At 46.4% G+C, this 27,373-nt stretch overlaps 1 protein-coding gene across 3 annotated transcripts in view; it reads right to left on the reverse strand.

Moving 5' to 3' along the window:
* The window catches only part of LOC144159526 (venom factor-like), a 92,400-nt gene that overhangs the window by 20,802 nt on the left and 44,225 nt on the right, over positions 1-27,373 (reverse strand). For 2 of the 3 annotated variants that reach the window (XM_077691083.1, XM_077691085.1), the window contains exons 19-29: positions 21,525-21,753; positions 18,445-18,654; positions 17,445-17,544; positions 16,424-16,525; positions 15,590-15,778; positions 13,844-13,919; positions 8,742-8,898; positions 8,193-8,279; positions 7,430-7,598; positions 6,206-6,372; positions 908-1,066 (exon numbers count right to left, since the gene is read on the reverse strand). In XM_077691083.1, the coding sequence (XP_077547209.1) occupies positions 908-1,066; positions 6,206-6,372; positions 7,430-7,598; positions 8,193-8,279; positions 8,742-8,898; positions 13,844-13,919; positions 15,590-15,778; positions 16,424-16,525; positions 17,445-17,544; positions 18,445-18,654; positions 21,525-21,753 (1,645 nt within the window). The remainder of the gene's footprint in view (positions 1-907; positions 1,067-6,205; positions 6,373-7,429; positions 7,599-8,192; positions 8,280-8,741; positions 8,899-13,843; positions 13,920-15,589; positions 15,779-16,423; positions 16,526-17,444; positions 17,545-18,444; positions 18,655-21,524; positions 21,754-27,373) is intronic. The other variant, XM_077691084.1, reaches the window with a different exon arrangement.

Here is a 27,373-nt window from a genome sequence, read left to right on the forward strand (position 1 = left end):
ACCCCAATGCCCCGCAGTCCTGTGCAGCTAAACCAAGCATAGTGCGCGCAGGACCAACAGCAGTGCGCAACGGTACTTGTATGTTTACGTGTGCTTTCGTAACTTTCACTGTTTGTCCCGCCATTCTTACTGTTTTAAAGAAAATGTGCCCTAAATTTAAGCGCGAATAGGTCGTTCGACAAGCTTATAAGCTCTGCCTAATTTGCGTTTGCTTTTGCCGGCCTCCGCCAATCGCAGAGCTGGCTGATATGACATCATAGGTTCCGTTGCGGTTAATGAGCTAGTGGGTGGCACGGCCATTCCCTTTTTTCCTAATTATGTAGCTTATTTGAGCGAACTTTACGTTAAAAGTGGTGTCTGTATGATTCTAACGAGGCAGTCTTTTGAATTAACCAAACTTGTGTTTTCTCTTCATGGCTCCTTTAAGTCTGCTTACGTGCTTTGAAGGCTAAAGCCTGGTGATGCTTATTACCAACGTCTTTTCTACTACAAGGTATTCGCGTCTGTCTTCGTTTTAGTTTCCTTGTCGTCTGGCGCAAATTGCTTCGACCAGCTTCTTTCATTTTACTCACGTGGCTGGATGGTTAGTTGCCACGTGCCATGCACTGTTCTATAGTTTTTACGTTTACAGCTCATTGCTTTGTGCATTTAGGCTTTAAAAATACCTGAGCTGAAGCTGTATTTGCTTCTTGCGGATTTCGTTTAACCCGCTGTAGGGCCACCCTATCAGGGTGTGAAATGTACTGAAACATAACCTGTTAGCAGCAAGAAAATCGTGTAGAAGGTTCTTGTATTACGGTTGCCAGACGATGGTTTGAACTCACTGACGAGGCCTCGTTGCTTCTGGTGGTTGGGATGATAAGAACATTAATAGTTGCCCCAAAGCACGCGCTCTGCTTACACTTACGTCAAGTTCCTGTAGAATCGCAGAATTGTCTCTCTTGATGCGAAAAGTCGTTCTTGAGGCTGGCTCGTTGTCGACGAAGACTTCGGCGTTGATGTCCGGAGCTCTGTTCGATGCCTCGACCGCATACTCGGACAAGGCCTGAAGCGCCACTATGGTATCCTGCCAAAGAAAATTGCACATATTAAGCAGCGGCTGCAGTGTTTGTGGAGACCCAAGAAAGAACAATGGATTTGCCTAGGACTAGAGCGTTCACATTTTAGGTCCTCTTCATAGGTTACTGCTCCCCACTCCCCCCTCCACGTAATGTTTTCCTGTTGCGTGCCGGGTCCACATCTTTGTCCGCAGTCAGCAATTTTTTCCTTCCTCCTCGATAGCACACAAACATACGGGACAGTGGCAATTGTTAAGATTACCACACCCACTCTCAAGAACTCTGTATGTCCGCACGTCCGTGTATCCTCCTCCACATTCGAACAACAGACCATGGTTGACAAGCAGTTAAGTATAGAAAAGATGTATATTAGCGCCGTTTAGGAGAATCGCGAGGGTTAAAGCAGTGGTGTTTGGAAAATACGTGTGCAACGTAAAATAAACCCCGTTGTTTTCGAATGCCAGTGAACACTTCACCTCTTTTCTCAACCCCCAATTTTCCTCCTCGTCCCTATCCCTTTTTTTCTGGCCCGGAAGAAGTGTCGTTCTTTAATAGACAATTACTGAACCGGATTTACGTTTCCATAATAATAATCACTCAATCACTTAGTGGCACTTCATGGCTGTTACATATGGTGAGTGGGACACGTCCAGTAGAACGTTTTGACAACAATCTAACCGTAACGTGAAAACATGGGCAAGTTGGTGATGCATGTTGAACCACGGCGCAAACGACGAGACAAGGGAAGATAGCAAGAGGACACACGAAGCGCTGTGTGTCCTCTTGCTATCGTCCCTTGTCTCGTCGTTTGCGCTGTGGTTCAACATGAATCTAACCGTAGTAATTTAAACGTTTGTGTTTTCACTCGATCATAAATATATGAGCGGCTGCTACCGGCGGCCAGTTATGGAGCTTAACTTTGGGAACGTGTCGAATTTCACGACAAATATTAACCCAATATTTAATCTGAAGGATTAAAACAAATTATGAGTGTGCAACAGTAGTTCTCAACCCTGAGCGCGCCGGGATTCCTTATGGACTTAAAAAAGTGATAAGGACCCCATGGTGATGTGGGCTGCTACGTGTTATATTGTCAAACAATTTACTCTTACAGTTGAAGTCACCCATACGGTGAAACCACATGTATGGCCTCATTCTTACTTCTGGCATCCTTGCACAACGGAAGTGTTATGCAAACAAAACACCTGCTACGCGAAAAACCTCAAGGCGTACTTGTGTCACAAAACTTCAAAGCTGAGATAACTATGTAAAAGGATTCCTTTGTATACGGAGATATCACCCAGCAAGTTTCAACAGCAACCGGTCAGTATAACATATTTTAAAAGAATTTTAATCTTTGCGCGCACGAGAAAGCTCAGAACGGATACCCTTTTGCAATCGGCATCAACATGAGCCATCTTCTCCTTCTGGCCGAAATTTCCGACGTGAGAGACCCCGTGAAGTGCCCAACGCGCTGGCTGTTGTTGGCGAGGACTGCTTCGGCGTGTGCACATGTACACGTCACGGTTTTCGGACTGACGTCATGCTTCCCGGGCACGTGGAGGTGGGTGAAACCACTGCCGGTCTGGACGCGGAACGGCAGAGGTGCGACAAGAACGGTGACGTCACGAGCGCCTTTCTGTCATGGCGGCCTCCTCGGCGTTCGTTTTATCGAGACAGAAACCGGCACGAATAAACAAGGCTGTAAACAATTAATTACGCAGCGATCGACCATCTAAAGTGCCATTCTATAATTAGTGGGCTGGTAGGCACCCATGACAGAAAAAAATAACGTAAGACGAACATTTCGTGTCAGTACTCCTTTAAACGTATATGTCATGCAGCAAAGACACCTTTTTGAGTTTGCGACAAGGATAGGCAAAACGGAGAAAAAGTAAAGTGTTGAAGAGGGACCAGCGGTAATTGGATTGCCTCAAGTGCCTTGACTGTCTTGTTTCTCGTGCGGAAGCATGGAAAAAGGAAACACCCGTTGGCTGGTGGAAGTAACGAGCCCCTGTAATCCAGCGTGGCAGGAGGCCAGGGTGTAAATGTTGCGGGGTAACTACTGCACCTATGCGTACAACTCGGTTTAATATGGGCAGACCGTTGCGAAGGCAACGGGTATACCACCCTGAGGCAGGGGACGTAGCGAACCTCCGTAGCCGTTGCTTGGAAGAGGCCTACAATGCGAGCTGGTCGCTGGCCAAGAGAAGTGATGAGGCTTTGTAACCTAGTCACTTGGGGGGTGAAGGTTACGGGGTACAAGGTTACGGGGAGTTCCGCAGCACTGGCTCCCCGGGTGGCTCTTAACGTTACTCCGCCAGGTTCCCGCCGGGAAACAGCGGATCCTCCGAAAAGGGGAGAAGTTAGGCTAATTTGGGTCACCCAAGGCTGAAAAAGTGAACGAAGAAAAAGCCAAGTGTAGAAGGGGGACTCGCGGTAATTGGACTGCCTCAAGTGCCTTCGCGGACTCCTTGGGAACCTCGGATCCCCCCCATTTGGGAACCACTGGTGAACCACTGGTGTCGAGTTCGCAGAACTGAATAATCTACGCATCATGAATACTTTCTTCTGTAAACGGGAAAGCCGGAAGTGGACGTGGAGGCGCCCGAATGGGAGGCATAAAAATTAAATTTACTTCAAGCTATGCGATAACCGTGGCATCGTGCAGGATGTGGAAGTGCTCGGAAGAGTGAGGTGTAGTGACCACCGTGTGGTAAGATCTCGAATTAGGCTAGATTTGAGGAGGAACCATAACATACGTAAAAAGCAGATCAACGAGCTAAAAGTAACAAGGGAATTTGAAGAATCCAGGGTCGCGCTGCAGAACCGATATTCAGATCTTACCGAGGAAGAAGAGTTTACGACACAGGAAGCTATCGACAATCTCACACGCATTATCACGGAGTGTGCAGTAGAAGTCAGAGGTACGAGAGGTAGATACAACTTTCACAGGGCACGAAAGATTTAATTAGAAAACGGCAAAGCATGACAATCTCCACCCAAGCAAACAGAATAGAACTAGCGGAGCTTTCGAAGTTAATCAATAAGCGTAAGACAGCTGACATACCGAACTATAATATGGAAAGGATCGAGCATGCTATAAAGAACGGAGGCATCCTGAAAGTAGTGAAGAGGTGTCTAGGCATGGGAAAAAATCAGATGTATGCACTGTGTATGCACTTAAATACAAGCAAGGCAGTGTCATCACAAATACGGATAAAATAGTTATAGTAGCCGAGGATTTCTATAGAGATATGTATACAGTAGCCGCGACAGCCAAGATAATACTGAGCACGAGGTTGCGGGTTCGATTCCCGGCCGCGGCGGCCGCTTTTCTGATGGAGGCGAAAAGCAAAAACGCCCGTGTGTACGAGATTTCGGCGCACGATAAAGATCCCCAGGTGGTCAAAATTAATCCGGAGCCCTCCACTACGGCGCGCCTCATCGCCTGCGTTGCGTCGGCGCGTTAAACCCCACAATCCGTCAAGATAATACTGAACGAGAAAGTAGTTCACAGGAGATAGACATCCCACCAGTAACGACAGAAGAAGTAAACAAGGCCTTGAAAGAAATACAAGGGGGCAAAGAACCCGGTGAGGATCAAATAATAGCAGACCTCTTGAAGCATGGCGGGCAAATTGTACTTGAAAAACTGGCAAACCTGTATAGGCAATGCCTAATCACCGCGAGTGTACCGGAATCTTGAACGAACGCGAACACCATCGTAATCCATAAGAAAGGTTACACGAAGAACTTGAAAAATTACAAGCTGATCAGCTTACTGTCAGTCGTCTACAAGGTACTTAACAAGGTAATCGCCAACAGAATTGCTGCACCTTAGATTTCAGTCAACCTAAGGAACAAGCAGGGTTTTGTAAAGGTTATTCAACAATTCACACGATCAGCAGGTGATAGAGAAATGCGCGGAGTATACTCGACCACTATATATAGCCTTCATAGATTATGAGAAAGCATTTCACTCGGTGGAAACCCCAGAAGTATTCAGGCATTGCGGAATGAGGGTGCAGACGAGCATTACGTAAGAATACTAGAGGATATCTGCAATGAGTCCACAGATACCACAGTCCTCCATAAGGACAGCAGTAAAATACCCATGAGGAAGGGCGTTAGACAAGGAGACACAATCTCTCCAATGTTATTCACAGCATGTTTACAAGAAGTATTCAGAACATTGGATTGGAAACAGGTGGGAGTAAGGGTTAATGGAGAATACCTCAGTAACCTCCGATTTGCTGATGATGTTGCCTTGCTAAGTAACTCGGGGGACGAATTGCAAAACATGATTACCGCACTGGACAAGCTGAGTACAATCGTGGGCCTAGAAATTAATATACAGAAAACTAAAGTAACGATCAATAGCTTCGGGAGAGCACAGCGTTTTGAGATAGGTGGCGAGGCAGTGGAAGTGGTAAGCTAATATATCTACTTATACCAAGTAGTGACCCTAGATCCCAACCATGAGGCAGTGATAATTAGAAGGATAAGAATGGGGTGGAGTGCATTCGGCAGGCATTCCCAAATAATGAATGGCAGCCTACCATTGTCCCTGAAGAAGAAAGTGTATGACAGCTGCATCTCACCGGTACTTACCTACGTAGCAGAAACTTGGAGGCTCACTAAGAGGGTTCAACTTACATTTAGGACGACTCAGTGAGCAATGGAACGGAAGATGGTAGGTGTAACATTAAGGGACAACAAGAGCGCGGAGTGGGTCAGGGAACAAACGCGTGTTAAGGACATATTATTACAAATTAAGAAGAGTAAATGGACGTGGGCAGGGCATGTAATGCGAGGGCAAGATAACCGTTGGTCATTAAGGGTAGCAGAGTGGATACCTAGAGAAGGCAAGCGTGGCCGGGGGCGGCAGAAAGTCAGATGGGCAGATGAGATTAAGAAGTTTGCGGGGATAAATTGGTCGCAGCTAGCACAGGACTGGGGTAATTGGAGATCTATGGGAGAGGCCTTTGCCCTGCAGTGGTAGTAGATGGGATTATGATGATGACGATGACGACGACGACGATGATGATGACAACGATTATGATGATGATGTAGAACATATAATGGCAAAAAATTCACAAGGACTTCAGATTTTGCGAGTAGTTCTTCAATTATCTTTGACTTGCCTGAGTGGAAACAAACGAGCCAGATGCCGAGCGATGCCTTAGGAGCCAGTTTACGAACTTCTTGCTCGACTCGATGTCTCCGTGCTTCAGGTGCGCCAGCAAAGCGTAGCTCGTGCCTTCAACGTCCATGCCTGTTGCTTCGTTTCCTGTGCTCATCAAATTAAGTTCTGAAAAATAAGAATGTTCTAACTTGCAACGTCGCAGAGTGCAGGCAGAACAATAATATATTTCCTTTAAATCGCGCAGTTTGGCACCATGGGTGGGCAAAAATTCGTGCTACTTGTGAAAATGTTTGTTGTTTATACCTGGATACACTCCATTGCAAAGCCCAGAATCAACTCTGTTTGCTATTACTATCCATGATATTCCAGCTCACATGATTTGCGTAGCAGTAGTTGTAACACTCAACGCCTGGTTTGTAAAAAAAAAGATTCTGCGGTTAAAGAATCTTTGGGCCTTTGCAAAAAAAAAACAAAAAAATAAAAACTGCGCCGCGAACAGGGATGCAAGTTTCCCCCAGAAGCGTATTCAACAGTCCTTACTTGGATTTTTTGTGTCGTACAATTTGCAAAACTCGCACAATGTTACCAGCATAGCTTAGACTAGTTTCGTTTTTACAAGGCACACAAGAGGCTATCGCGGTCCAACCACCATTGGCCCAAGGTTTTTTTTTGCGTGTGTGTGCGCTTACGTGTTCGGAGAGTGTACATCTTAACCATTGTTGTTGCTTCAAAACCATCTTGACGCGAACTAGCATATCTGCATACACGCCTAACATAAAAACACCCTAAATATTACTTGTGGACCAGGTGCTGGTGCACAGTTTTCACCCATGGTATCGCATGTCCCTAGACTGTATAACCACTTACAAAGTGTTAATATTTCCACTTTATAAAGACACGGCAGCATCGGCAGAACTGTGAGTATTTGAGCTTCTACATGCGAAACGTCACTTGTTACTTTGAAACTTGGTATGCAAAAAAATATCAAATTTACAAAACTGAACAGCCTACAAAGTATAAATCATACAAATCAGCAAGAATACATATGTTACAAATGTATTAGGTTTTGCCATGTAGACGTAGATCTTATGAGATATTGATCTTCGCCTGCTCTAATCGCTCCCCCCTGCCCCCACTGAGATATCACACATTGCTAAACAACATTAAGCTGCATAAGTAGAACTTCCAGCTATTACGCAGCGCAAAACAGCGTTTCAAGTACCTGTATCTTCTAGCACATTGCTTCGAAGTACTGCCATCGATCTCTTCTTGCCGTCGTCGGGTTGAAAACTCAGAGCGTACGCTGTCAACGCCGCCACATACGGAAACTTAATTGAGTCGAGGCGTTGCGTTATGTAGAACTGGGCCCGCCGCCGCATCACTTCTGCTGCCTGCATTACCATAGCAATCCAACAGTTTTACGAGCACAGAAAATACGAGTTTAGAAACATACAGCAATCCTAAATTCTCCTGCTAGTCGGTTACACTGTAGAATTCAATATTTTATCCCTCAAAAGGTCCCCTTCGATTGTACACAACAAGAAAATTCTGCCTTTTTATACCCGCGGGATAAATTCAATTTGGAATATTATCAGTAATAAAAATAGAGGTTCAGTCATTAAGCGACGTGATCTTTGGAAATATATAAAAAAAAAACATTGGGCGGATCGTGTTGTCGTCCGGAACAGCAGGCTGCAATAGCCCACAATACATTAGTCCAAATAACCACGTTACTTTATTTACTTATAAGTGAGCGTAGTTGATCATAAATGCATTAAATTGTACTCATTTTTACGCAGTCAAGTGCGAGTATGATGCTCAGTGATCAGGATAATAGGGATGCTACCGAGTGGGCTCGAGTCATAAATGTGGGGAAGTCTGATGACAGGTGAGCACAGGCTGGCGACTATGCGATCATTTTTTAGCAGACCTCTCTCGTGAGCAGCCTCACCTATGCTGATAGCAGCATTGGAACCCTCGCTTACCTCAGTCCTGGGAATCGACGAAGACGCACACTCATGCAATGTGAGGAGAACAAACGCCGTCATCGCAGTGGTTCCCCGAACGCTGCCCTGCATGCGAAGCATCCAGAAATAAGGTAGTACGCGAACACGCAAAAGAAATTGAAGCAGAAGCAAAAAAGTAGTCTGAAGCAAAAGAAATTACTGCATATGCGAAACAAAAACAGTTGGGGGAGGGGGGAATTGTCGAAAGTCGCGCCATCATTTTTATAAGGACTACTCTCCTCACGCACACACGCACGCACATGCACCTCTACTTATGTTTACCTTGGCAGGCCTAACCTCTAGCGCCTATAGGGCCTCTCAAGCGGCATTTCGTGAATAAATGGCATTTTAATAATAAAGAGCGCTGGGGCATTTTAATTATTAATCCGTATGGTACGTGGATATCTCTGGAGTGCATTGTGTCAAGCGTCAATTAAGGCAAGACAAAAGGACAAAACGAAAAACTACCCAGGTTAGACAGCATAAGAAGGCCCCCCAATTAAACAAAAAAAACTTTTAAAGCTGTACCAGCATGTTTCGGTGCAAAATTGGGTTAGGGTCTTCGAAACTGCCATTGGCGCCTTGCTTTCGAGCGAGCCACGAGAGTCCGCTGAGGATAACGTCGTCGCTGACGTCAATCACCGCTTTAGCCTCGCAAAAAACGCGCAGGACGAAAGCAGTCAACCTGCGAATAGAGAATGCGCGTATAAATTACAGGGAGACAAAATAACTCACTTCAAACACATCACGCCCGAACATATTTTCATGCTTTGCTTGGTAGGGGTGATAACTATTGTTATCGAGTAACACAAATTGCAGCTTTTGGCAAAGTAGTAGAACTAGTAGTGCTTTTAATGGAGAAAAAAATGAAACTGCCCATGGTCTAATTCGAGTAAATGGGTGATAATGAAAGGGGCCATGAGGGTAAGCACACACAAAAAAATGGCAACGTATATGCTTCCTACGGTGCAGATGTCATCGAAAGACAATAGTTTTCCGCCCCGTCTGCTACGTAAATTCTTCTTATCGCTGTCGCTCTTCTCATAAGAACAGAAGATCAGTGGGAACATACTGACTCACGGCAGGCGGCTCACAACCTTTCAAGGCTGTGAACCGATTCGCGTGGTTTATGAACGATGAAACTCGATGCGGTCATGCCAATTGATGCTTTAGCAACGAGCTAACATTGTTAAGCGGTAATCAACAACTGCGGCTCATTAGAACATCATTCCAGCTAGCTAGCTGCAGTTGTCGGTTACCCCTCAGTGAGGTTCGCGCATTGATAACGCATCGATTGGCGTGATACATCGAGTTCCAGCGTATATAAACCTCATGGATCGGCTCACAACCCTGAGAGGCACCCACCTGCCACGAGTAGGTTCCTCACAGTAGGGCTCAAATAGGACACGGGGCCTGACAAGCGCGTGTGTATGCTGACAACCAAACAACCTCGCTAGCTCGCTTCATTTGCTCTGCGTTGATTGCGCGCAGCCTTCACGGATACTGCTGGGGTCTATTTGCTCTGTCTGATTTCGTTCTCCGAACTTCAGCCAGGCTCCGCTGCCTTCCGGCTGTATACAGTTACTGCTGTCGGAACCAATTAGGCGCTGGGGTCGTTTCCGTGGTCGTTTCCATACCACAAACTATAAGCACACAATGATAAAAGCTTGAAGCATACCCCGAGAAATTGATATGCTTCCTTAAAAATCAGTTTCTCTTCTTCCCTAAAAGAAACATTAGTGAGCCTAAACTAACAAGGAATTTGATTTTTCGAATAACTAAGAACCAAAAAAAAGTTCTCTGAGTTCCCAACTTTCTGTAGTAAAAGGTGTGCTTTATCGTTCAATGATGTTTTTCGTGCATCTTGTGCACTTTTGCCTCAGATAAGCAGGTTTTTTTATTGTCTGCTTGCAGTATTACTGGGGCTCTTCGATTTACAGTCTCGGACTCACCGCGGACTCCCCGATAAGAAGTCTGGCATTCGATTTTCACATGTATCCCTATGGCTTCGGGGAATCCTCGGACTACCCGCGGACTATCCGCGGTGAGTCCGAGACTGTAAATCGAAGAGCCCCACTGTGTTAAATAAGTATGTTTAAAATATAGCTTGCCAAATTTAAGTACTGCGGAAACGGAGAAAGCGCCCTGCTGCCGCTGAAATATGAGAGAGATATTTGTAGTCTCAATTTTTTTTCTTTTTGTGATGGTGTGGTCCGTAATATCGTATACCCTGTAGGAGGCGTGATGTTTCCGTGCTACAGGCTCATAATTTATTAAAACGCGTTGCTGCACTTCACCTACACATAGACTTGCCTTTATAAATCTATACGCGTTGTGAATTTGTACTTCCGAGCCTAGAGCCCTTGCTCTACTAAACAGTAGTCATCAGAAAGTTCCGGATAAAATGGGTATTTTATGACCAATCACCGAGGTTTTTAGGTATCCAAAAGAACGAACATTGATGCAGACCCTAGAACTTATCCAGGGTTCCTGAGTAAAAGATTTTGTCTAATTTCCTCTATACTTTTATTTAAAATTTCTCAACCCATTCAGTTGTTTCTCATTATCAAGCAGTTGTTTCGTGTACATGCTTTTGGTTCTCGCTTTTAAATGCAAATATCCGGTTAGTAGCGAAAAACTAGAAACAAGATGAGCGGTTGCTTGTCACGCGTGCTTTACGGCAAAAAGAGTTATAATGAAACAACAACAAAAAAAAGCTTTACAAGGGCAATTTCAAATATGAAGAAAACGCCTGAGCGAAAATTGTCCACGCATCTGTTTTGCTTTACTGCAGATGTATTCGAAAGACAATGCCGCGCAACTCCCTCTCCCTTCTCTCCCTCCCCTGCCCCTTCACCCCTCTTATGATGAGTGCAGCGGAAGTTTGCTCAATGTAATTCAATTTCCTCGCGCTCACACTTTTCGCGGGCCATTGGTTGATACAGTACGCGCCCCTTTCCTAATATTTCGTTTTTGTTCTGCTTGGAACAGCTCGAGCGTACATATTTTGTTTTTCTGCTTGCTTTCACCTCGTCTTTCTTGGACACGGTTTTTGGCCTGCTGCTTTTTAATTCCGCTTTCTTAAAGACCATCCAAACGTATATTCCGAATGAAAAGAACACCGGTACCTTTGCTTATGTATCAATATTTTGCCTCGAATATGCTTGGACGTTTTCTTTACAATGTAAAAGTTACCACGTATCAGCCATGACAGCAGTTCATTTGCAGAGGAGCAGGCACATGCGGGGCGGTTTTCTGGCCCGCCGACAAGGGGTTGAATCCAGTGACAGGTGGACGGACGGATAAAAATTTTTGCATTTAGGCAGCCTAAGAAAGGCTATCGCCTTTTAAAATTATGATGATGATGATGGTTTATGTTGAGTGGTGCAAGGCCAACAAGGACCAAAAAATCCCACCATCTCCACGAAGTGAATGATGATAAGAGGGGCGCAGCTAAAATGCTTATCGGTAAAACCGTGAAACATTCGCCCACACATCATATAAAGACTCGACACGTCAAGCTTTCCACCACTCCGTTGACAAGCCCGGTGACGACGTCGATGTTTGTGGTGATTATGCAGGGCTTGTTTGGGACGTGAGAATCTCCATGGTTAAGTTTGCGAATTCGGTGTGTGACTTTTTAGCAACCTTGGACGTCGCCTTCTGCAGAGCGTCTTGTGTCGCGTACCCCCGGTACGTGTCTTGAGCTCGCACGCGACGAACGACAACCTCCTCTTCTTCCTCTCCTCCCTGTTGGGTAGCAACGAACGCGTTGAACGTTTTGACCTCTTCGGCCAATCTTTGGTTGGCCAATCCCTAGGGGGATCCTGCCACAATCATCATCGTTGTGCCGTGCCGTGTACAACAGCAACGAGGGACGGGACAGGGCCCGAGCAAGAGTCTTGAGCTCGCTGGCGACGAACGACAACCTCTTCTTCTTCCTCTCCTATTTGTTGGGTAGCAACGAACGCGTTGAACGTTATGACCTCTTCGGCCAATCTTTGGTTGGCCAATCCCTAGGGGGATCCTGCCACAATCATCATCAATGTGCCGTGTACAATGTGCCGTGTACGGCCGGGACAGGGCCCGAGCAAGAGGAGCTTCGCCCCTAAAAGTGCCAAAGAACGAATTATTTAGTGAGTAATGTAATCGTAAATAGTAAAAACAGTGAGTAAAAGTAAAAGTGACAAGAAACAAAAAACAATGGAGATGGCTGGTGTATAGGGCCAGGATGATTATGCGTGATAAGACAAGAGCTGTAAAAATTTTATCTCTGCTATGAACTTACAAACATGTTGGGCAGAAAACATTGGTTCGTCGGCTAAAAAGTGCAATGGGTGCAGTGGAATGTGTCGTCTGTAGAGTTCAGGGAAACGTTTGTGTCGCGTTGTGTCAAGTGCCTTGCATGCGATTAGGATGTGTACTATACGGATAGGCCCTTTCTCATTCCACACCTGCTACACATGGGTCTCGAAGATCCAGTGAGCAGGTGGGAGTGCGTTACGTGTGTGTGGCCTATCCGTAGCCTGGCCAGGGTGACTTCAGTGTGTCTAGTGTGTGAGTCAGTTGCGTAGCGTCCTAATTGTGGTTTTATTGCGTGTAGTTTGTTCTCTCTTTGTTGACTCCAGTGTGATTGCCATGTTTGATGTTCAGTATGATGTTCAGACAGTGTTTTTGATTAGCACTGTAAAGAAATCTTTCTCAGCTTTGGTTCAGTCTTGTAAGTGGTACCGAATGACACACTGTAGACTCTGCGTCCACAGTAATCTTGCTAGATCACTCTAAGTTCAATAAACGGTGTGTTTTAAAATGTGCACGGTTGACAGGGTTTTCTGTGGGAAATATTTTTATGGTCGTTGGAGGGTGGGGCGAGCTTTCGATGAAAGATAAAGGTCCAGCAAGTCCAGATAAGACGTTAGAGTGTGGCAGGTGTACAGGCATAATAATAAGAGCAAGCAACTTAGAAAAAGGTTGGGTGCGAACCATCTACGGAGAGATTTTGGTGTGTAGGGTGCATTGGCAACTTCTTCATGAATATTTGAGGATCTAGGTTGTATAGATTGGTCTGCGAGTTATCTTGTGCGGGTCACTGCCGGCGAGCGATCTGTTTGGCTCCTTTTGTTCCGCATAAATTTCTGCCTTTTAGCAAAAAAAAAAAAAAAGGCAGGAAATGCACCTTCTGCCAAAAGCCCGAATGGTATTGGCAATATGTGTACATAAACAAACAGTTTCCTCGGCCAAGCATCAATATTACTGCTCCTAACTCAATTTTGAATTTTGATGTTCCCTGTTATCTCGGCAAAACAGCGCAAAAAAAGACAAGGACAGAGAAGGATACACGACAAGGTCTGCGTCATGTCGTGTGCCCCAGCGCAGTCCATGTCGTGTATCTTTCTCTGTCCTTGTTTTTTTTCGCACTGTTTTACCTAGATTATGTACCAACACGCCCAGTTTTCCACGTTCCCTGTTATGTGGGGCTAATGAATTAAGCTTACAAAATTTATCAGCTGTTTCCGATTGCTCGGGTCGCGCGAAAACGTGTTAGAACTATCTTTAAATGCAAGGAACGCAAGGTCACACTTCAATAGGAGCTTTTCTGGTTTACAAATAGCTTGCGAGATGCGGCTTACCACAGGCTTCCTGGCTTGTCCTTGAAAGTGGAGAATGAGCCATCAGCATTCCGGTACGCCAGTTCTTGGTCATATCCTGGTAAGGCAGAAAACTAAGCCGTACAGCTCAAACATCGCGAGAGACGCATGGGTAACGGATTTAATTCGCAAGATTACTTACGCATAAACCGTATGACTAAGACCGCCTGTTTACCTTCACTATGGCTTTGCCAGTGCCTAGAGCACGCAGTTTAATCAAACTTAATCCTCCTGACGTGGTGGATCAGTGGCTATGGCGTCAGGCGGCTGACGACGAGGGTTTGATCCCAACTGCGGTGGCTAATTTCTAATGAATGCAAAAAACGAAAAATGCCCGTATGTAGACATTTAGGCGCACGGTAGGGACCCCAAAGTGGTGTAAATTAATCCGCAGCCTTGAACCATGGCGGCCGCAGCTCATAGCCTGCAGCTGTAGCGCCAGTGCATAGAACCGCCAATATTAATGCACAGCTTTACTTCTTTCGTCCAGCGGTTTCGCGGAGGATCCGTATGTAATCCTTTGGCCGGAGACACACCCCCGGCGGCACACCCCTCGAAGCGCATCGCATGATTTGCCGAGCCCGCTTTCGGCGCTGCACACAAGGCATCGTTTTAAGTCGCACTGCTCATATGAGGGGAGGACGCCGCCGCGGTGACGGCCGACCACCCCCGCAGCCTCCCATTTATGCGCCGCTGGGTCGTCTCAGGCTACGTGACTCGTCTCGCTCCCGGCGAAGAGGAACGGCGCGTTCGTCGCAAACGAACGCCGCGTTCGCAGGGCCTCCTCCTGTGAGCGTTGCATGGGACCGAACGGCTTTAAGCCGTGGTGGGCACTACAGCTACATCAAAGGTTAACCAAGCGAAACAAAGACTCAACCAGACTAAGCCAAGCTTTTGCTTTGCATATGCAAAGTTAGCTGAGCTAAACCGCAGCCATTTTTATTGTTTAAAAATAGGCCTATTGTTATATAAGACACTTTTCTGCATTGCATATAATTAAGTTTCTTTTTGAGTTTGAGCCAAAATAATCGCTGCTTATTTAGCGGTGTTATTGTAGCAATTCGCCAACAGGCACGCCGTTTTCTCTCATTTCATTCAACTTATTTACTCCACCACGTTTCCTAGCCCAAACAAATTCTTTCCTTCACTCACTACCAAGGAAATTCAGTAGCAAGACCCAAGGGTTCCAATTCTTTTAATCGAAAAAAAAGTGTAGAAATGAACAACATTGTCGGAAATCAGCAGTAGTAGTCAACTTGAAGCTGAGTTTGCGATTTGCGACTTGAGAGACGGAAGGGGGAAATGGGTATCATTTTGTTCGCTATAAGCTGCACATCTGGACATAAAACTTGGGTATACGCTAGCCCACCTTTCTAAAGTAGGTCTATAGAGGAAAAACCGGCGCCTTCGATTTTCCCTCAGTGCGCGTTGCAGGCTAAAATATGAATGCTATTTTAATTTAACGTGTCTGAACGTAGCTCTGGATTGTGACATCGAATTCTGCGTATCTAAACGAGATACACTCCATGAAAGTATAACCGCACGCTCGCGCCGAGTTCACTTAATTTAGTCTACGTTGCGTTGTGTGTGAGCAAAGACGTATCGCATGCTTTGTGCTCTGTAGCCGCCATTAAGACGTCTCTCAGAGCCTAGTGGAGCTTTAGATAAATTCTGAGCGAAAGTAACGTCTCGGTGTGTGTTCACCGATCCCGACCCCCGTTTTCTTACCTTTACGCAAATAGGACAGGGCCGTCTGTCTGTCGGTCACATTCAGCATGCCCTTCAGCTTCAAATATTTGAGAGCATACAAGACAGGCGCCATTATCATCATGTTCTGCTCCCCGCATCCCCGTGGCATTGATATCAGCTTATCGACGCTCGAAATGGAAGCCTCTCCCGTAGCTCGCATTTCGTTGCCTGAAAGGGAAGAAGAAACGTTGTACAAGCGCAATTTTTGACGTAAGCTTTTATGAACCGCACGATGGGTTCCCAGCTTCGGAGTGCTGAAAACGTTCAGCAGGATGCAAATCAGCGGTTTGGTTGACTCTATGCATGGTCCCTCGTTTCATCTTCAGTACTGAATAAAACTTGTGGCCGTCGATTCCGATAACGATTGTTTCTTGAGGCGTTGGTGAGGAGTGAAAGGTCCTCATAAAAACTATTTGCCTCCTTCAGAATAAGTCTTGTTAGCTTATAAAAGGTGAGCTGTATTGTTTTAATAAGTATTGCTTATCGGCTGACCAATCGATTGGATAATTGACCTATGTAAAATACCCCCCCCCCCCCAAATCTCCTTTTTAATGAAAACGTAATTATTCCACGAAGTTAACTGATTCGTTGTTTCGTTTGGCTATCGTTACGTTGGCTCGTCGCATCACAGGGTAGTTTTGTGGTAGATAAAGCGCTTCCTCGTATTGAATCTACACATAACAGCGAACTTTGACGCTTACCCTAAATCATTGATTCCAAAATAAATCTTGCTTTAAAGTGCCCGCATTCGCGATGAACATGCTTGCAAGCAATATATCGAAACATCAGTTGAGGAAGCAGACGCTACCTTACCAACGACTGATATGCTGCATGACTTTGTGTCCGGAACTGCGTCAGGAGGCAGCCCCGTTTTTATTGTGATTATTTGGCGCGCAGCCCCTTGACCCAGGACGTCTGCAAGAAAAAATAACGCACTGGAGCTGTCTGATGCTGAAGAACACTCGTGCTGAGGTATACCGGGATCGAATTTGGGATGCGTGACATGCAGTACGCAGGTCCATTGCTTTTATTGAACTTGGTTGGAAAAATTCAACCGTGCCATATTTTCGATCGAAGTTTTCTAGAAAATATTATTTCAAACGAGACAATTGAACTTATGTGGTGGGCGGTGGGGGTGGTTGTTGTGTGGGATCAGGCGGGGTTGGCCTGGCTGGATATGCCGGCAATTGCTCCGCCCAAGCTCCTCCTAATTAGTCAATGGTAGTGTTCTTTCGCCACGAGTTTGCCAGTTCCGTCTCCTGAACGAAACTTAGTAGAAGGCGCGACACGTCTCTGCGCAGCATCCAGTGTCCCCTTGGAAAGATGATGTACTAGTCCAGAGTGCTGTGTGGGGCTGCCAGCTTTCGAATCGCTGACAGAATTGCAGTCCGCTCGACATTATGCTCTGGGCAACACATTACGCAGTGGTGTACATCCCCTATCACTGCATTTTTTGTGCGATAGTTTTCTTTTAGAAAACGAATCCCGTTTTTAACACGAAGAATTCCAACTATCTAGAAGTGTAGCTCGAAATAACAGCAATTTTCATATTAATCGCCAGCTTTTAACTTGCGCTGTATAGCACACTAACAGTTCCCAAGTTTACTGAAGACAATGATGACAACATTACCTCGGAGGGGAGGGGGGCACCTCCAGAGGCAAACACAGTTGCCTGATTGAGGGTGTGCCTCTTTTGCAGCCGCAACGACAAAAAATGCACACTCAGATGAACACATCCGTAGAAACAGTCAGCTTAAAAGGCCGGGAGTATTTAGATAACCATAAAATGGGATGTACGGGTATTTATATTCGAAAGAAGGAAGATAAAACTCACCAGTGTACATTTCGTTGCCAACGCTTCTCCGCTTTCTTCGTTGTTCGTTGCTAGGATCCAGTGGAATCGAAAAACTTTTCTCAACCTGTATCCCCTCCGGCTGCAATACATACAGTCATCAACGTTTGCAACATACATACATGGCCTTGCCCATTGCGTATCAATTCCGTGCTGAGGAGCCCTTGGTGTGGCTTGTGACAGGAGTCACGCGTATTTGTGGAAAAACAAATAATCACATGAACAGTACAGCGATAACTCAAACTCGAAGGGACCCCGGGATTTTGTTTGAATTATCAGGACTTTTCATAAATGCGACTTGGGTCAACATACCAACTTGTTTTGTGATGAAATATTCCCGTATATTTATTAATACAACATTCACTCACAATGCTAAAGTGATATTCACATTTTGAGAAAAAAACGAATGAATGACTGCTTTGTCTTTGCATGAGAGTTCAAAACAAAGTTTTTGATGTAATCAAGGGCAGGCAGTTCATCAATTTCACGCGGGTATGCAGGTAATCAGCTTTATTTGTGATGTTAGCGATACAAAGATGCAAATGTGCAGCTAGCAGAGGCAAATGTAGCCGATATTTTCGGGCAAGGACGAGCGAAAAGTATGAATTAACCGAATATACACGATGAAGCTATTTGAATTAAGTGGCTTCAGAAAGCATTGAAAAGATAGCACGCCAATCAAAATTTTGAAGTTTGTCTGAATTAACCTAGAGTTTGAATAGCCCGAGTCTGAATTATCTTGAGTCTGCTGTTTATGTAACGCGCCTTGCAAACTGTATTAATAAAGTAAATACAGCGCACAATCGTGGATTCATCACGATGGCATGTGAAAAACCAGGAAAATTGACCGTGACATGTAAATTTCATCTGTCTAATTGTTTACTTATACACTGTAGCAGGCGAGAAAGCCCGCCAAGAGGGAAACGATGCACGAGCTTTCTAAAATCAATCTTCTCTCTGTGCTCACTACGTGGGTACTTACCACGACTGTGAGAAATTTTTCTACTAAGTCTTGACCTCCCCCGGCAGCAGCATGAACACTGACATTGTATCGGCCCCGTTTCAGAGGCACGACAGGAAAGCTGACGCTCGCGGCCGAGTTGCCTTTCACGGTCAGCTCCTTCTTGTGCGGCAGGCTAGGGTGTCTCGATGCGATGCAGAGTTCGGGCGCTCCTCGAAATGAGAGAGTTGCCTGCGACCACAAAAAGAAAACTGTGGTTGATTCCTCTGTCATAGGCATCGGTAAAGTACGAAAGAGATTTCAAATGTGCAGCGAAATCTGCAACGAAAGAAGCATGATTTGCAGGGTTCTGGCTGTCTTGCCGGTGTGCTTGGCGAGCGACGTCCTGCTAGCGGATCGCTTCAAGAAAGGTGCGACCACTTCGGTCACTCAGTGGCGTACACGGGTGACGGTTTCGAAGCGACGAGCTCAGCTTGTGGAACGCGAGAGGTAGAATTTGTAGCTTGAACCATGCACGCGAGAACGCGTTCCACTACCCGGTGGCGTTTCTGTTCGCATCAAATCAGTCGCCGTTCGCGCCATTTGCCCGTCGGCGTCGCTACGGCGCAGCTTACGCCAACTTTCGGCGCTTGTTAGCATCATGATGCACTACTTCGCTTCACCTCTCCTAGACGGCAGCACCATCCACGTCAATGAAACTTTTTCTGGCGTTTCGCATGTTTTCGTTGTGCTGGCGTCATTTCCGTGACGGATATGACGTCATCGAAATCTCGGTGTATCCGGGAATACAACACTTTCGTGTTAGAAAATTCAGCGTAATGTGAAAGCCCAGCACAGACGACAGAGCCCACCGCCCTCCTCCACTGCGCAGTTACCGCTGCTGAGGTCATGTGACTTTTGGTACTATTCGTGTAGACGCCGCTGACGACGAAGGTTACTTTTCGCGTTCGCTATCTGTGTTTGATGAGACGTATAGGGCTTTCCTAAACGCATCGAATAGTGTTTAATTTCGAGTTTTCTGAAACATCCATGATCTACAAGGTTTAAGGTTTAGGGAGGTCATGCAACAGAAACCCACCCACTATAAGCCCGCTTCCGGATTGGCACGTCAAATCAGCATCACTTTCTATGCCAGAATCACTTTCTATCACTTTCTATGCGTACCTCACTCCAGCGAAGCATTTGTCTGAAGTCTCTTTCCCGCAGCCTTGTCCCATTGGATGTACTAGTGGGTGTCCTGGTTAAGGTCTAAATGCATAGCACAGGTCTGGCTTCCTATGCTTATGCATAAGTATCTTATAAATACCGTATGCATGTTATTGACAAGAAATACTTAACCTTTTGTCACCAAATGATGATGTGTAGCTGCCCCTAGTGAAAAAGGTGTCCGTACATGCTTACACCAGCATATTTTTTATTTCCTTTGCTCCCCCTCTGCGATACACCCTGCGTGGTTGGGGTAAAAAGTGAGCTCCAGAAGCTTTGTTCGTTGCTCGTTTCTGGTATATCTTGGTTATGCCGCAATTACGCAAGTGTCGGTGACAATTTTTTTAAAGCAAAGCTTTCTACCTCTACCAGCCAACGGTTCTTTCATGGCGTGCGGCACAAGAAATTCCCAACGCGGCTAAGGTGGCCACCTTAACGCGGCTGCGTTAAGGTGGCTACCTTAACTAGCCACCTTAATAGCCACCTTAACTAGCAATTCTAGCCACCTTAACGCGGCTGCGGAGGGAAGGGCGGTTTTCACTCACGGAGCACAGTACAGATGGCGCGGCGATTTTACCCAGATTTCCCCGCGCGCTCACGCCGGCGGGCGCATCGGGCGACCCGGCTTTGTCGTCTGCTTTAGCGACGGTCGTTTTGGGCCTTGGGCGCAGCTTCGCGTTCATTACGCGCTTCCTTTGCACGGCTTGATTGAATTGTTCGCCAGCACCTCCTCGGTAACCCGGACACGGCAGAATTGAGTGGTCGTACATTAAAGATACGTTAAAGATTTGTTTTCAGGGCATTAAAACAAAATGTTGAGACCACATACAGCCATCTGGCCGCTAAACAAACGCTACCTTTTGCGCACTGCTTACCACGAATAGGATTTCATTTTCTAAACTGGTGAATACCTATTCCGTTGTACTTTAACAGGTATTACAAAAGGCGAAAGGAGCAACTGGTTCTGATAAATAGCATAAATAGCAATTATAAGAGTTCCCAGAGCTTTCTCGTGATTCTCAAACTTACTAAACTAGTTTAAATCGGTATAAATGGGAATCAATGAGCTTCGGTGTCCGCGCTTGTGTCGCGGGGTGATGTACAGCCCCGAGCAAGCACATCAGGATGGCTAGGTTCCGCTGTCTCACCCTTCGAATGCCGCTCCTAGCCGTTTTCTTTCTGCCGACGCAGGTCCGGGCTACAGCGGCGGCGTCCGCCGCTCTAGCCCGGCCATGGCCAACGCTACTGCGTTCGGGACGCCGCCTCTGCGAATTCTAAGTAACGGCAGGCAGAATCTTTGGTTTGACTCTTTGTAGACCCACGTGTGTTAAATCAAGTGACGTCGGATGGGCAATTGTTGTGGGTGTCATTTACAGCTTTGCTTTCCAACCACCTTCACAGCGTGGATTGAAGACAAATTTTTTAGTCATCGCATTCTGCGCTCTAGCTTACCAATTCATTCTAAAGTAGTATTGCCCTAATTTGTTTTGATATTTGCTTTTATCTAAAGATAACGCCGCGCAAATGCTACTTGTTACGTCTCTATTGCACTGATGAGCATTTGACGTAACAGATACCGTATGTTCGACGTTATTTTTAGATAAAAGCAACTATCAAAACAAATCCCGGTAATATCACTTTAGAAGGAATTGGTCAGAGTGCAGAATGCGATGAATAGAAAAAAAAACTTGTCGCAGAGTAAAATGGACAGCGGTTCACTAGAGAAAAGGCTCTGACATGATATTTATTCCCTGAATCTAAATGACAAGCGCACTAAATCCTGTTTGTACATAATCCCGATTCGCTCGGTTAAGGTCTGAACGAACACTTTTTCTTTGCATGTGCTCGCTACGAATTATAAGCTAAAACGATTATGGATACAGAAGCTTACTCACCCGTAGGTTGTCAGAGCCGTAATTGAAGAGGGTCGCCAGTATCTGTACCTGCTCGTTCCTTACAACCGTGGCCGGGACGCTAACCTGAAGGAAGACGTTTCGAAAGGCCACGATCTCCAGGGGCTCAGCGACACAGACACCGCCATCTGGAGACACTGCCACCGTCTGCACCAACCACGTGGTCACACTGTGGGGCAAGCTGGCAGCAATGCGGAACAAGCCGTCTTCTCTGGAAAGACAACCGCCACATCAGTAATATTTGGTGGAGCAGTGCAGGATCCCCGAAGTCTTTGGGGCAAGCGTTATCGAATTACAATTGCTCCGTCGGTGGTAGCTTGTGGAATAGTTTCAAAGTGCTAAGCGTACGTCTTGTACTCGAAAAGTTGCTACGGTAGACAAGGAAAGTTATGTCACTTTTAAAAAATTAGCAGTGGCTTAGCTCGGCTATGCCAGGATATACGTAGCGTGAGCTAAGGTTCAGCTGGTTATTCTAAACTTTCCTGGTTGTCTAGGATTAGCTTGATTATCATGCTTACTGCTGCTTCAGTGACACACACCCGGTGTACGCGTTATGTGACGCATGTATATTTATCAAGCGGCTCCGGCGCAGCGTCCCCAATCACCCCAGAGCTAAGCTGGTTCCACAGGCGCACGCCGGTGTTGCTGCGACGCACGAGCCATCGGTTCCACACCCGGCCACCCCTCGCATGATCATCAAGTGGACCGGGCCGCCACGTGCGGAACGGAGGTCGGCGAAGACGCTGGGCGCGTGGGTGTGTGAGAGACGCCGGGCAGCGAGCAACGTTCTGTGCCCCGTGTGACGTCACTGCTCCTCGCGCATGCGCAGCACGGCTCTCCAGGAGCCACGCTAAACTGCTCAACCTCGGCCAGTGTAGCTCACGCTACAAAAAGCGAGGCCTTAATAGATCATCGTGCCCTACAAATATACGGCGTTGTTATTATTGAACATAGCGGGAGGCAAAAGGACTGTCTCATTTTTTTTTTGAAATTTCAGTAACTGTTATTTTTGTTTGAAACAACACAGGAAGCATCATCCCAGCACTATAGTCACGTGCGATCATGTTGATGTGTAACGCAACACGCACTATTTTCCACTTCCTAGTTTTTCGTACTTTGTGAATCCGGCACATCAGGCTGTCAAGGCTTCCGATTCCTGGCCCATCTCCCAAGTGGGTATATGACACGAAGAAAGGGACAACAACGACAACTTTTGTTCTACCCTTGGCAATGTGCTGAGGATAGCATGGTGGTGACACGATGGACCGCTACTTGGAGAACCAGCTTTAAATTCCATCGGATCTCACATGTGTTTTTTTTTTTTTCTATTTCTTTACAGCGGATGCCATTTACTTTACTGAACAACAACGACTTTTTTTTTTTTTTTTTTGCAGAATGCAGAATGGAACACTTAAGGGTTTTCCCTTCATAAACATGTTATCAAAATGAGCAAGTTTGGTGCTAGATGACAGGGGCACCAGCCGGACATTCTCAGTTCCAGAAGGCTTCATCCTGGCTGGCTGCTCGGACTCTAGCAACGACTTCGTCTTGCCGCGCGAAGTCTGAGATAGTCAGCGAAGTCTGAGATAGGCAGTGACCCTCTGCTTCACTCTTTATCACCCCGCCTAGGGCTATATTTCTGCACCCGCAAAATCTCGCCTCTCGCTACAGTCGCCTGATACGGCGTTGGACCCTGTTTATGAAAAATGTCCTGGAAAAAGCGCAACCACGTGTTTGGCCATTGAATGCCTCGTAGGGTTCGTAAGCCTAGAAGCCCTGCGATCGCCTACTATAAAACGTCTGTTGTTTGTTTTCGCTTCGTTTGCGTGTCTCGTTGAAAACGCAGAATGGGATGTTTGCTTAACTCCAAAGCGGTTTAAATAAAAAACAGCATCTCTTAAAGCCATGCCCGCTTTTTGTGTTGGTATATACGCTTCTTGGCGAAGGCTAAAAGATTACAGTTTCTTGATCACTGAAATGCCTTAATTTCATGTTTATCTACGACTTTTAATGGCCGGTTTATTGAAGAATTGTTGACAATTTTACGTGTATCTTCCTCGAGTTATTTGTTTTTCGGAGAGCCGTTTTGCGACGAGATACAAATTTTCTCTGTTTTACCAAAATAAGGAGGCCGAGTGAATACCGTTTGAAGGAATCTCAACTAGCCCTATTATTTGGCGTAAATCATCGTGACCGAAAATCTGCTCGAAGCTATAATTGCTGCCACAGAGGCCAGAAGGAACGCTCTTTAGAATTCTTCAGAGAACCCCGACCCCTCCCCGACCCCCGCCGCAGTAGCAAAAGCAACAGCAGTTTTTTTCCAGAATGGAGCAAAACACTGTGCCGTAACCACACAATGCTGAAGTAGAGATCAGAAGTGTTCCCGGCCACCGCAGCATTATGGGCTGTTACTGTTCCGCGCGTGCTGGAAGTTTTTTGTAAAGCTGCGGTGCTGTTTGAGAAAGCCTCCCTCCCTCGTACAGGCTACAACATACCGGAGCACGGCCGCCGCGTGAGCGCCTCGCTGTCGGCGACTCAACCTCGGAGGCTGCAGAATACAAGACTTGCGCCTGCGAAGCGGACGCCGCAGCCGAGATCTCCTCTCCCCCTTCTCCCAGACACAAGGAGCGCCCCTACTGCCGGCACTGCCGGCTCTCAAGAACCTGGGAAAGAGTGTTTGTGCGTGTCTATGCTATTTTCGTGCCGCGTGCAAAGCACTAGGAAAGCCGTTTGACTGTGAGCGCTTCGGGGCTAAATACACGGTTCCTCCAAGCGCAGCGCGCATTCGTTTGACAGCATCAGATCCCGCTGTCCCTCTGTTCGAGTCCTGCTGTGAGCTCGCTCGGAAGGGTGATGTCCCTGTACCGTCCCTGTACATCTCTCGCCATGCAGTAAACCAGTTAAGTTTTGCCTTCGGCTTTTTGTCGTCAACGCCAAGGCAGCAACTTTTGCTGGCCGCTCAATCACCACTCTACCGCTACATGACGGAGGCGACGGAGCCCGTTTCGGGGTCGTATTTCTCGAATGTAACAGGGGAATGAGGAGGCCCACAGAGTCGAGACAAAGGCCATTTTCCCTTTCATTTACCGCAGTCATCGACACCTTGTCGTTAATACCAGCCACACTGAAAACAAAAGCGAGTCACACTGAAACAAATCCGCAACGAATGTCTCAGAGATGCGATTCTGCCACTGGTGCACCATCCGATATTGTTAACAATTCCAGGAGCGGCCCGATATAGGTACTCCTTACCAAAGCACGCAGCGGATACGCCGTAACTGACGATAATGCAGCACTTTGAACGCATTAGAACCTGTGTAGTCCCCCCGACGGCTTTGATTGATTGATTGATTGATTGATTGATTGATTGATTGATTGATTGATTGATTGATTGATTGATTGATTGATTGATTGATTGATTGATTGATTGATTGATTGTGAGGTTTACCGCGCCGACGCTGCAGGGGCGATGAGGTGCGCCGTAGTGGAGGGCTCCGGATTAATTTTGACCACCTGGGGATCTGTAACGTGTGCTGAAATCTCGAACGCACGGACCTTTTCGCTTTTCGTCTCTATCAGAAAAGTGGCCGCCGCGGACGGGAATCGAACCTTCGTCCCTGGGCTCACCAGCACAATGTCTTAGCCACTGAGCCACTGCGGCGGGCCCGCCCGACAGCTGCTGTACCACCGGTACCACAGGGAACGAACGCCCACGGGCGTATGCTGTAATCGTTTCCGGAACTTACAGACATTCGTGGTAAATACGACTATTAACGAGTCCCAATCGGGAACGAATACCCATGGACCGAGTTAAAGACGCGCGATACTCCCACTGTGAGCCTTCGCAAAGGACGCGCACCTCATGATAATTACCTATTTATTTATTTTATTTATTTATTTGATACCTGCTCGCCTTGGCAGGCGTTACAGCAGGGGGATACATAAAGAAAGCATCACATTTCAGACCTAATAAGAATGAACTTAATTACACAAAGGGCGGTAAAAATCATCATTAGAAACAATGATCCAATCATAGGCGGAAGATCATTCCACCCTTGTATAGATCTAACAAAAAATGAGTAGCGCAAGGCGTCCCCTTTAAAGGAAAATTCATTTACTTTAAAGGAGTACTGACACGAAATTTCAAAGCTGAGATAACTATGTAAAACGCTTCCTTTTTATCAGGAGATATCTCCCAGCAAGTTTCAACAGCAACCGTTCAGCGAAACATATTTAAAATCCATTTTAATCTTCGCCCGCACGAGAAAGCCCAGAGCGGGCCGACGTGACATCATCTGCTACGTGCCCAAACTGCCGACGTCGGGGCTCCCGTGACGAAGCCGACGCGCTGGCTGTGGTTGGCGCGCGCTGCTCGGGCGTGTGTACACGTCATGGTTGTGGGACTGACGTCATGCTGCCCGGGTCTATGGGGACGGCGAAGACCTCGGCTGGTCTGGGCGCGCGCGTGCGCTAGCTCGCGCGCGCTTCCAGAGAGGCAGCGATACGGCAAGAATGGTGACGCCATGTCATACATGCTGTCATGGCGGCCGCTCGGCGTTTTTTTGTCGAAACCGAAACTGGCACGAATAAACGACGCCGTAAATGAATGTTTACGCTGCGCTCGACCGTCTAATCTGTCATTCTATGATGGTGGGCTGGTAGTGGGCAGCGAAAAAAACGTAACATAAAAATTTCGTGTCAGTACTCCTTTAAGATTGTGGTCCCTTCTTTGTGATATGTAGAATGGCGCTTGAATATACTTTTCCTTATCGAGTCGAGTTTTTGAATGGTAGATATTATGAAAATTTTTTCAACCTGAGTTTTCGTCTACGATCTTTCAAGTCTTTCCATTAAAGATTACTTTTGTTTTCTTTCATACAAAGTTGACGATCCCAATTACCTAAAACGAATCGCACTGCCCTATTCGGTATTTTTCGAGTGCATCGGCCAGCTCTTTGGTATAGGGATCCGAGCAAACAATGCGTACTCCAAAAATGAGCGCACGTGAGTGAAATACTGTTGTTCTTTGAAGTTAGATGGGAGTTCACCGAAATGTCGTCTTGGAAAACCCAAAACACGCGGATCCTTAATCTTTATGTTGTGAACGTGCCTAGTCCACCTCAAATCACTCGTTAAATAAACTCCTACATATTTATATTCCCTGGCCGTGCATAAAGCACCTAAAAAATGAACACGTGGACCATCGTCCCCTAATTTACAACCCCCTCTCTTTTAAAGGAGCCATGCAGAAAGGATTGCCTCGTTAGAATCATACTGACACCACTTTTAACGTAAAGTTCGCTCAAATAAGCTACATAATTAGGAAAAAATGAAATGACCATGCGACCCACTAGCTCATTTCCTGTAACAGAACCTATGATGTCACAACAGCCAGCTCTGGGATTGGCGGAGGCCGGCAAAAGCAAAGGCGAATAAGGCGGAGCTTATAAACTTGCCGAAGTAGATATTTGCGCTTAAATTTAGGGCACATTCTTTTTACAGCAGTAAGAATGGCTAGGGGTTGACAGTGGAAGTTACGAAAGCACACGTAAACGTAGAAGTACCGATGCGTACTGCTGTTGGTACTGCGCGCAGGTTTAGCTGCACAGGACTGCGGGGCTTTGGGGTTGTCTCAGATGACACTGGCCGATTGACGCAAGCAACGGTGTCCAAAGTGACCATATTTGTCAAGCGAGCACTATGTTTCACGAAGCGATTATTTCCTCCCTGAACAAAAACAAGCCAGGTGTAAATATACGATCAAAAACGAACCAATGACAGAAAACGGCTTGCCATGGTATGGTGACGCCATCTAGGTTCACTAACGGTAA

This window comes from Haemaphysalis longicornis, unplaced genomic scaffold (assembly GCF_048455015.1).
Source record: "Haemaphysalis longicornis isolate Haplotype H1 unplaced genomic scaffold, Haemaphysalis longicornis Haplotype H1 scaffold_10, whole genome shotgun sequence".
NCBI classification, from domain to species: domain Eukaryota; kingdom Metazoa; phylum Arthropoda; class Arachnida; order Ixodida; family Ixodidae; genus Haemaphysalis; species Haemaphysalis longicornis.